Source organism: Miscanthus floridulus, chromosome 15 (assembly GCF_019320115.1).
Source record: "Miscanthus floridulus cultivar M001 chromosome 15, ASM1932011v1, whole genome shotgun sequence".
In the NCBI taxonomy this organism is placed as follows: domain Eukaryota; kingdom Viridiplantae; phylum Streptophyta; class Magnoliopsida; order Poales; family Poaceae; genus Miscanthus; species Miscanthus floridulus.
Window position 1 is genome coordinate 23,431,200 of NC_089594.1, and position 9,706 is coordinate 23,440,905.

The 9,706-nt window shown below is 52.7% G+C and overlaps 1 protein-coding gene across 1 annotated transcript; it reads right to left on the reverse strand.

Annotated features, from left to right (window-relative positions):
- Positions 1–3,680: 3,680 nt before the first annotated feature.
- LOC136508565 (cationic amino acid transporter 6, chloroplastic-like) lies at positions 3,681–8,996 on the reverse strand. Its single transcript, XM_066503271.1, has 5 exons — positions 8,407–8,996; positions 6,733–6,967; positions 5,624–5,975; positions 4,620–4,851; positions 3,681–4,518 (listed from the first exon to the last, which is right to left on the reverse strand). Exons 1-5 carry the CDS (start codon positions 8,879–8,881, stop codon positions 3,941–3,943), a joined length of 1,872 nt encoding a protein of 623 aa, XP_066359368.1. The 5' UTR covers positions 8,882–8,996; the 3' UTR covers positions 3,681–3,940.
- Positions 8,997–9,706: the final 710 nt, after the last annotated feature.

Consider the following 9,706-nt stretch of genomic DNA (forward strand, 5'->3'; position numbering starts at 1 on the left):
GCAAAAAATTTCAACCCGATAAATAGTAGCACTTTCGTCTTATTTGGTAAATATTGTTTAATCGTGGACCAACTAAGCTCAAAAGATTCATCTCGTGATTTCCAACTAAACTGTGCAATTAGTTATTCTTTTATCTATATTTAATACTCTATGGAAGTGGCTAAAAATTGATGTGATGAAAAGAGAGTAAAAAAACTTAGGAATTTGGAGATCTATTTCGCCGCCGCCCATCGGTCCGACCACCGATGCCCTCCCACTTCGACACCGCTGGTAGGTACTAAGGATGGCAACGGGTATATACCCGTCGGGTATCGCCGGAATGTTCTCTTCCCCGCTACGGAGAATTCATCCCGTCCCCATCCCCATTAACTGTCTCGGGTATAGATTCTTGCCCATCCCCGTACCCGTCGGGTATCGGTCGGGTAACAGATACCCGACGGGTACTGCATACCCGATAAACAAGGACACTTGGAGTCGCAGCTTTGTAATCGGAGGCGTTTCTTCTTCACCCGGGTATAAGTGTCGGAGTCTCGGAGATGCCGAGGAGAAGGAACGAGGTTGCGAGGAGGACAAGCAAATGTGGCAGAGAGACCGAACTGAGGAAGCAAGGGGCACGAGCGCTCGTGAGACAGGCGTGCTTGTGCTGCTGGCGGAGATGGTGAGGAAAAATTGAACGAGGGTTTCTAGAACACACAAATTATATATATGACTGTTCAGATTTGGACCAAAATATCTATGTTGAGCTTCTTTGGGCCTAATACTCGCATGACAGCTCAAATAGTCGGGTTCCCCAACGGGTAACGGGGACGGGTAAACAGGGAACGTTCCCGTACCCGCTATACCCGTCGGGTATGGATTCTTGCCCATTTAGATGCCCGCGGGTAAAGATATGATCCCATCCCCGTCCCCTAATGGATCAAATACCCGTCGGGTATCGGGTATCGGGTCCCCGTTGCCATCCTTAGTAGGTACCTGTCCTCCGCCAGCCTTGTTTCCACAGTTGAGTGCCTGACGGTGGCATGGAGCAATGCATGGCCTGGCACCCAGGCCATTGCTGAGGCTGCTCTGCGGTTGTAGCAGGTGCAGGTCTGCAGTGCCAGGTGATGGTCGTCGGCGGCCGACAGAGCACTCACACACGGAGGGATGAAAGGGCGGTGGCAGTGTGCACGGATTAGCTCCAAACCATCCCTGCGGACGGACTAACTAAGCGTGGTAGTCGAGTGAACAGGCTATCAAAAAGCTCTCGTTTTGTTGGGAGCTCCTTTCTCTGAGGCAAGATAGTCAAGTAAGAAAATAGAACATAAGAGCAACTCCAGCAGAGCCCCTACTTGAGCCCCTATAGCTAAATATAGGGGCTCAGGTAAAAAATTCAACTCCAGCAGAGCCCCTACTACGGACCCCAAATTTGTGTTAGCACCCAAATCCTCTCACCAGACCCCATTTTGGTTAGGCCAACAACCCGGCCCCCATCCGTGCGGGCGCTGCTCCTCTCCCTCCGGTGGCTTCCTCCGACGAGCGTCGTGATGTCCCAGTGCGGCAGCGAGCACCGGCGGCGCGGCTCCCTCTCCCTCACGTGGAAGCGAGATCGAGCACCGGCGGCGCGGCTCCTCTCCCTCCGGTGGCTTCCTCCGACAAGCTCCGCGCGACTAGATCCACGGAAGGCAGGGACGGAGGGCTCGCCGGCTCCTCCCCTTCGCGCCGCCCTGCCATGGCGCCTGTCCCCTTCTCCTCCACCTGGGCATGCGCAAGCTCAAGCGCGCGCCGCCTGCCATGGCGTTCGCGACCTCCCCTCCCCGACGTTGTCCCCTTCTCCTCCGCCGCCGCCATGTGCGCGCGGGCCCGCTGCCACCCTCTGCTCCGCCGTGCGGGCCTCCCTCTACTCCGTCGTGCGGGCTCGGTCCCCTCTGCTTGGCCGCGCGAGCTCGGCCCTCGCAGCCCTGCCGGCACAGGCGAGCACTCGTTCTGCCCGCGTCATGGTATGTGGGGTGGATTTCAGGGGAAGAAGATAGATTTGACCCAATGATAAGTGGGCCCCTTATGTCATTGTCTACTAATATGGATTTGGGGGCCTTCGTTTTGGGGCTACTGTTGGAGTGGAAGCACAAATTTGGACCAACAAAAATAGGGATAGGCACCCAAATATAAAATGGGGGCTCTAATTTGGGGGCTACTGCTGGAGTTGCTCTAAGCCATCATTTATCTTGTAGACTATCTAAGAGAGGAATAATAATCCAAAAATAAATCAGACGTGGACCCTATTTTAGATTTTAGAAAATATAGAAAGCTGTTGGAGAAGGACAAAATATAAGATTGCTATTTTTTTTAACTTGCTAAATCGATTAGTTTAGCAACTAAATTATACCAAACTCCTGAAGATGCTCTTAGCTTAAGCTTTTAGGTTGAACTAATCAATACATGACTACATGTATATATGACTTATGTAGGGACCAAAATAAAAATGACTATTTTTTATTTTTAAAAAAAGGCAACTGAATTGGCTTAGATTTTTTGCTTTTGGCTCTGATGAGCTAATATTGACCGGACGGCGTACTTAAAAGCATTTCCAGCAGGCTACCTAAACCCACTACCTATCCTATATTTAAGTAGTGGAGCCGTGGAGGCCATAAAAACCCACTCCAGCAGGCTACTTGACTACCTATTTTTGTTGGCCCAACAAATTCTCCCCTCCACTACCCACAGCGGTTGGGCCAACAAATCCTGCTACCTATTTTTCCTTCGTCTCTCTCCTTCCGACACCCACAGAAACGCCCGACACCGCCCACACCCGCGCCTTGCCCTCGCTTGCGCCGGCCCTCGCGGCGGCCCTTCCCGACGGCCTCCTGCTGCCGTGGCCTCGCGCGGTGGCCACCCCATCGCACGGAGGATCCCGGTGCTGGCCTCCCACCGACGGTGGATCCTGGTCTGCCACCTCCACGCTGCAGGGGAGCCACGCGCCCTTCATCGGACGCCGCAGGAAGCCGTGCGATGGCGTGGCAGCGCCGCTCCTCCGGCTCCCCTCTCCTCCCCTCCCCTCCCCTCCCGACGGCGTGCGGGCTCCCAGGAGTGGTGCCGCGCGGCAACGCCGCTACTCCACTCCGCTCCCCTCCCACCTGCGCGTGGGCTCGCAGGCGCGATGCCCCCGCCGGCAACTCCGCTCCCGATGGCCGAGTTCGTTGATGGCGACAAGGAAGAGGAGGAAACGTGGATCCCCCATGTCATAGACTGCTAAAATAAATTTAGGAACCATGTTTGAGTTGGAGGCAAAATATAGGTAGTACAAAAATAGATGGTTACCTAAACAGACATTTAAGTAGTACTGCTGGAGATGCTCTTAAGGTATATTACATGATAGAGCCCACATAACATGAATCGGTGTCTTTATGACATTGTACTCCCTCAAATCCAAATTATAAATTATTTAGCTTTTTTTTTAGATATATAGACTTTTCTATAAATTTAGACATGCATATATTTAGATGTATGACAAAAAAAAAACTACTATGTATCTAGAAAAGCTAAAGCAACTTATTTGGAACGGAGGAAGTAGCAAACAAGAGATTCGTTGTTTTCTCTCAGCAACATCATCAACTAACTTAAGGGCATGACTGTTTTTTACGAGGTTGTGCCCACAGTCAATCGATCGATCCTGTTTTGAATTTCCCACAGCATCACAACATTTTCGAAGGAAGTCCATAGGATTATATGCATCTATCCTTCCTTAGCATATTCATTTTTCATTTTTGCAAAGTTAGAATACATATCTCAGCCTTTGTTCTTGTCCATTTCCTTCGGGTTGTATATATGATCATATATCACCCACCCTTGTTAGATTCTTTTCTGTGCTCTCGTCAGCATTAATAACGTGTCAAAAATAACAAGTGAGCCACACCGGGATTAGTTCTCTCTATGACGTCATCCATACACCCCTACTAGGGCACTACTACACCGTGCACGCTTCGTCCTGCACCTTGCCGCCGTCGACGTCGAGCCGCCCGCTCTCCTCGGCGTCGTAGCTGGCGTGCACGCTGTAGAGCGCGTACACGAGCAGCGCGGAGGCCGAGAAGATTGCGAAGCGGACGTAGGAGGGGCGGTCGAGCGACCCCAGCAGGAAGACGTTGAGGAAGACGGACGCGGCGGGCACCCAGGGCATCCCGGGGACGCCCCACAGCTCGGGCGTCCGCGCCTGCGGCACCAGCGCCTGGAACGCGGCGACCGCGGCCACCGCCAGCGCTGCGCACGCCGCCAGGAGCCCCGCACGCACGCCCCGCGGCTCGGGCGGCGCCAGCTTCCACGCCAGCGTGAAGGCGAGCGCGGCCAGGGAGAAGACCAGGAGGAACGCGAGCGTCGGCCATCTTGCGCCGCAGCTGCCGCGGGCGGCGGGCTCGGAGACGGAGCCGACGTAGCGGCGGTACACGACGGCGTTGGCCACCATGTAGAAGACGAAGAGCGTGCCGATGCAGACGAGGTTGAGCAGGATGTCCAGCTCGGTGAACAGCGCCAGCGCCGCCGTGAAGACGCCTGCGTGCGATGCGATGCAAGAAAGTCAGCCGCCGCCCGCCCGCCCGCCGGCGTCAGAATGTCCAATTGAAGAGCTGGAACGGACGGAACCGCATACGCACCGAGGAAGGCGGATGCGTTGACGGGGGTGGCGGTGCGCGGGTTGACCCGGGCGAGCCACGCCGGCATGACGCCGGAGCGGCCGATGACGCACAGGTACCGCGCCTGCCCCAGCATGGCCACCATGAGCGAGGTGAGGATGCCGAGGCTGGCGCCGGCGCCGACGACGTTGGACACCCACGCGCATCGCTCCCGCCCCTTGAACGCCCCCGAGAACGGCGCCTCCGGGTCAATCTGCACATGATCAGCAAACGAAAAAAGAGAAACTTTCAGACAACCAGACCAGGTGGTGAAAGTGAAACTGAAGAACTGCTTGACTGAGAATTACTCCTACTTGCTGTCACTGTTATTCGTGGAATCGCAGGTAGTACTTGCTGTGGACTGTGGAAGACAACCACACGATTGAAAAAGGTAGTGAAAAATCTCAGTGTTTTTTCTTCTGTTGTGTTGTTAAATATTTACAGAAAGTGGATTCGATTCGAGGCCGTCGGTCCAGGAGAAATTGGGACGGCAGATTCATCCCAAATCACCCACCAACATCCCAGAAAAAAAGCCGAGGGAGACGACAGGGAACAAACAGAAGCCGGTGCCAAGAATCAGATGCAGCAGAATAGCAGATGCACCAACTCCTCTACTCAACTAGCCCAATTGACCATATATTCCCCTGAAATAGCAGATGAGCTCTAATTATAGGCTATTTTCCACAACAAACAAGAAGGACATGGATCGGAAGGCCTCCATCCAAGGTCCCTGTACTGACTGGCAGCATCAATCGTGTCGTGTGCAACTATAGCCACCCAATTGGCCTTTACAGAGCATATCCAAATGGTTGTTATGTTTAGAATGGAATCTTGAACTAGGCAGAATTTTGGCATCTTCAAAGTTGCATAGACTGAGCCAGGAGTGAGCAGAACAAGACAGGCCATGCCAATGACACGCGGGCCAGGCGGACAGGCAAAAAAAAAAAAAAAAAAAAAAAGCGTCAGAGCAGAGGGAGAGCACCTACCGCGTCGTAGGGGAGGAGCATGGACATGGATGCGGCCATGAGGCAGTAGAGCACGGTGGCGAGGACGACGGAGCCCGAGACGCCGACGGGGATGTCGCGCGCGGGCCGCTGCACCTCCTCGGCCATGGTGGACACGGCGTCGTAGCCGATGTAGCTCAGGTACACCATGGCGGCGCCGTTGAACACCCCCACGGCGCCGTGCGGGAACACCCCGCCGGGGCTGCGGGACGGGTCGGCCGGGCGCGTCAGGTTGCGCGCGTCGCCGTGCGCGAACCCCATGCCGATGATGAACAGGATGAACGCCACGTGCACCGCCGTCAGCACCATGTTCACCACAGAGCTCTCCTTGGTGCTGTCCCCCGCCATTGATGGCAGAAAAGCAGGAAAACAGGCAAACTTGTCAGAACAGGGTTATGTTTTGTATCAAAATTTACTGTTTTAGACAACACAGTCTCTCTGTCATTCAGACGCCACCTGTGTTGAGTGCTAGACAAGGGCTTGTGTGGTTCTTGAACGATCTGAGGTGTAAAGAAAGGTACGAGAATTCAGACATCAGTCGAGTAGCTTTTGATTTGATCCTCATCTTTCGACAAAGTTCACCAGCATTTGCCGCAATAAAAACATTCGATCACGTAACCAAAAAGGGAGTACAGTCCACTAAAAAAACAGAGACCGGCCGACAATATTCCTTGCCACGGGAACAAAATCTCGACCCTGCTTTGTCTGAACCTTGGGAATATTTCCGGAGAAGAACCATGAAGTACTGCAAGCAAAATGAGGAGGACAGGACACGAGTGTCGTGCACTTGCTTGCTTTCGAGATCGAGTGCACAGAAACCAGGTGTTCCTTTCCTTCTCATCGTGCCACTGCCCACTAACGCAGACAGCACAGGCAGCCGCCAATGGAGAGTGACACACGAAGAGGCAGGCAACAGGAGTGACACTTGGAAGCAATAACAAATATCCTTTTTTGCATCCACGATAAAATCCTTTTCATAAAACAGAACAGGGGGGAAAAAAAGGAAAGAGAAACCTGAGTGCTACGGTGACACACGAGCGAGCCTGACATCACGAGACGAGAGATTCGGAAGGCTGACTACCTACACGTACCTGTAGCAGATGCAGACGGAGATGAGGAGGATGACGCCGACGGCGACGAGGTCCACCTGGTTGAACCCGTCGGGCAGGCCGCGCACGGTGATCCGCCACTGGCTGGGCGCGTCGACGCCGACCGCCGTGCCGAGGTAGGCCGTGAAGCTGCGCGCCACGGCGGCGTTGGAGAAGACGTACTCCATGATCAGGTTCGCGCCCGTCAGGAACGCCGCCAGCTCCCCGGCAGCAGCCGCTGTCAGTCAGTGCGAGGTCACCGGAATAAAAGTACGGACAGCTGACTGACGGAGGACGACCATGCGAATGCAGGGTGGTTTACTGACGGAGGAAACGGTGGCGTGCGAGCCTGCGAAAATGACCGTGACCTTTGTCCTTCAACACAGGCCTCGCTTGGGTCGGTCTCCGTGTCATGCGGATGTGGGCGAAAAGGGCAAAGCCGTATGGGTTTGGGCCCGTGATAAATTCTGTTGGACGTCGCCGTCGTCCAAGCCCTTTTTTTAAACCGTTCGTGGCAGGTATAAATAGCAACCAATTGACAAACCCGGCCTCCTCTCGTGCGGATTTTATTGGGTCGTGTTTCTCTGAACTTTTATTATGTTTGAGTTGATTTGGAAGTGCATTATTACAATGGTTTCGTTTTGCCGAGTGGGTTAGCGCGGGATTCCGTTCGTTTGCACCGCTGTTCACGCCATAGGGGTTTAACCTCGCTATATATCTGCTTGTTGCAAAAGGAAGTTTACTTAGTTAGTACAAAGTAGTGGCAGCACCGTTGTGTTGTGTGTTCCTTGTACAAAACGTGGCACCTCGCCGTCGTTGGGTCGAGATATACTAAAACATCTATCTCCCCTTAACGAAGCACGTGCTATGCATGATTTCGAAAAAAAAAAATTGTTGAGAGCAAAAAAAAAAAAAAAAAAAGAATTAACTGCCGACAAAGTGAAAGGCAAATATCTCTGCTCGGTGACAAAAGGGAAAACAAATCTGACTTTTTTTATAAGAAAAGTATATAAGGAGTCAAGGAATCCAAAATCCATGAAAGGAAATTTGACACTTGAATTCGGAGCTCACGTTTGTAGAGGCAGATAGAAATACCGTTTTTTTTTGTGATAAAACACGGTCAAATAGCGATTTGCAGTTTGTATCCAAAACAAATTTGGCATGCGAAATACGAACAAACATGGGTCCAGCTTGAGCAGCGGGCATAAAGAGCAGCAATTGGATAAACCGGAAGGGGAAAGATGTATACTACTTACTACTAGAAAGTACACATGCAACAAGAAGCGTGTTCGGTTGGCTCGTTCGTATCGTTGCTGGTTCGTGAAAAAGTACTGCTGGCTGGTTTATGTGAGAGAAAAATACTATTTCAGCTGAAAATTTACGATCGTTTACGACAAGCCACAGCCAAACGAACAGGCTGAAGATATATACGCCATGAGTTTATTATATCAAGAAAAAGGCGTTTCACGAAAAAAAAAATGAAAAAGAAACAAAAAAAAAATGGCATCGACGTGTGTGGCATGTCATCACTCATCACAGCTCAGAAGCATTTCCTCCTCATCAAAAGAGAAACAGCTCAGAAGCAGCTAGCGGCACCGCAATGCGGCGAACCGCAGGAACGGGAAACGGAGCGGAAACCAAGCGACGGCCGGGGCGGCCACGACCACGACGACTCACCGAAGGTGACGCGGAGGTAGCTGAAGGCGCCGCCGGCGACGGGCATGTCTACGGCGAACTCGGTGTAGCAGAAGGCGGAGAGCAGCGCGCAGAGCCCCGCCATGGCGTAGGAGACCACGACGCCGGGACCCGCGTAGAGCCTGGCGGCGCGGCCCGTGGTGACGAACACGCCGGCCCCCACCATGCCGCCGAGGCCCAGCCCGACGAGGTCCCACCACCGCAGCGCGCGCGCCATGTCGGCGCCCGACCGCGCGCGCACCCGGCTCATCTCCTCCCGCGGCGCCGTCGCGGCGAACGCGCGGCGCGACAGGCGGCGTGGGGTCTGCGCTAGCGCGCGGCCGTACGCGCGCCAGCTCGCGAACGACGACAAGGTCGAGGAGGAGGTCCCCGTGCCGCCGATCGCGGTGATGGCCCCGGCCGGGTGATGGTCCACGGCGGCGGCATCGGAGGACGCCAGCGCCAAGCCCTTGTCCATGGCTGCCGCTGACGAGCACGCGCACGCGCTCCCACACACAGGGATTGCGTTGGGTTGGGGTGGTTGCTGGTGGAGTGGTGGTGGCGGCGGGACTGATCTGTGGGGGTTTGGAGAAGAAGATAGAGCGGGCGTGTGGCGAGCTGGCGAGGGCGAGGGCGAGGGCGAGGGGCTGCGGTATATAAAGAGGCCGGCCGGGCGGGTGGGCAGGCACCGGGCACGGGTGGTAACTGCCACTAGCACACTGGGCAAACGTTTTTTCATCCATGATGAAAATTACCCCGTCGTATCTGTGTACTGTGTATTTATCTGCATGTAGGGATTGTAGATAGGCTGTAGCGAAGCTGGTTGCAACCGGGTGTTGTACCTTACTAATTCAACATTATTTTTCACTAGATGCGCTAGAAATAAAAATAAATACTAAAAATTCTCATATTAATCAAAAAGATCAAACCATCAAATCAAAGACTCCGGCCATCCATAACCACAAGATCTATTTTGTTTCTAGAAAATCACCCAATTGCACTATTATAGATTACAGATAAAAATCATTTTTTAAAAGGAGAAGAATTTAGTTGTTTGTAGACCATCTGGATTGGCCCCATTACATGGTATTGAATTATTGAAATACGATATCTGCTCTACCGTGTTCTTAACAAAATATAAGTAAATGAAACAATTAAATATATATCATAATTATAGTTAATATAAAATATCAAATGAGTCTTATTGATCACATTCACTTGGTAATATATTAATAAAAAAATATCTGGAGTACCCATCACGTTATGGTTAGTTAATCTATTAATAAAAATTCTGATAGCCAAC

What these genes read in the sequence shown, in the direction of transcription:
- LOC136508565 (XM_066503271.1), bottom strand. Translation starts at nt 8,881, where the DNA reads ATGGACAAGGGCTTGGCGCTGGCGTCCTCCGATGCCGCCGCCGTGGAC. An exon ending in TCCGTCTGCATCTGCTACAG is followed by an intron (nt 5,976 to 6,732) that starts GTACGTGTAGGT and finishes GGCGGGGGACAG; the next exon opens with CACCAAGGAGAGCTCTGTGG. An exon ending in TGCTCCTCCCCTACGACGCG is followed by an intron (nt 4,852 to 5,623) that starts GTAGGTGCTCTC and finishes GATCATGTGCAG; the next exon opens with ATTGACCCGGAGGCGCCGTT.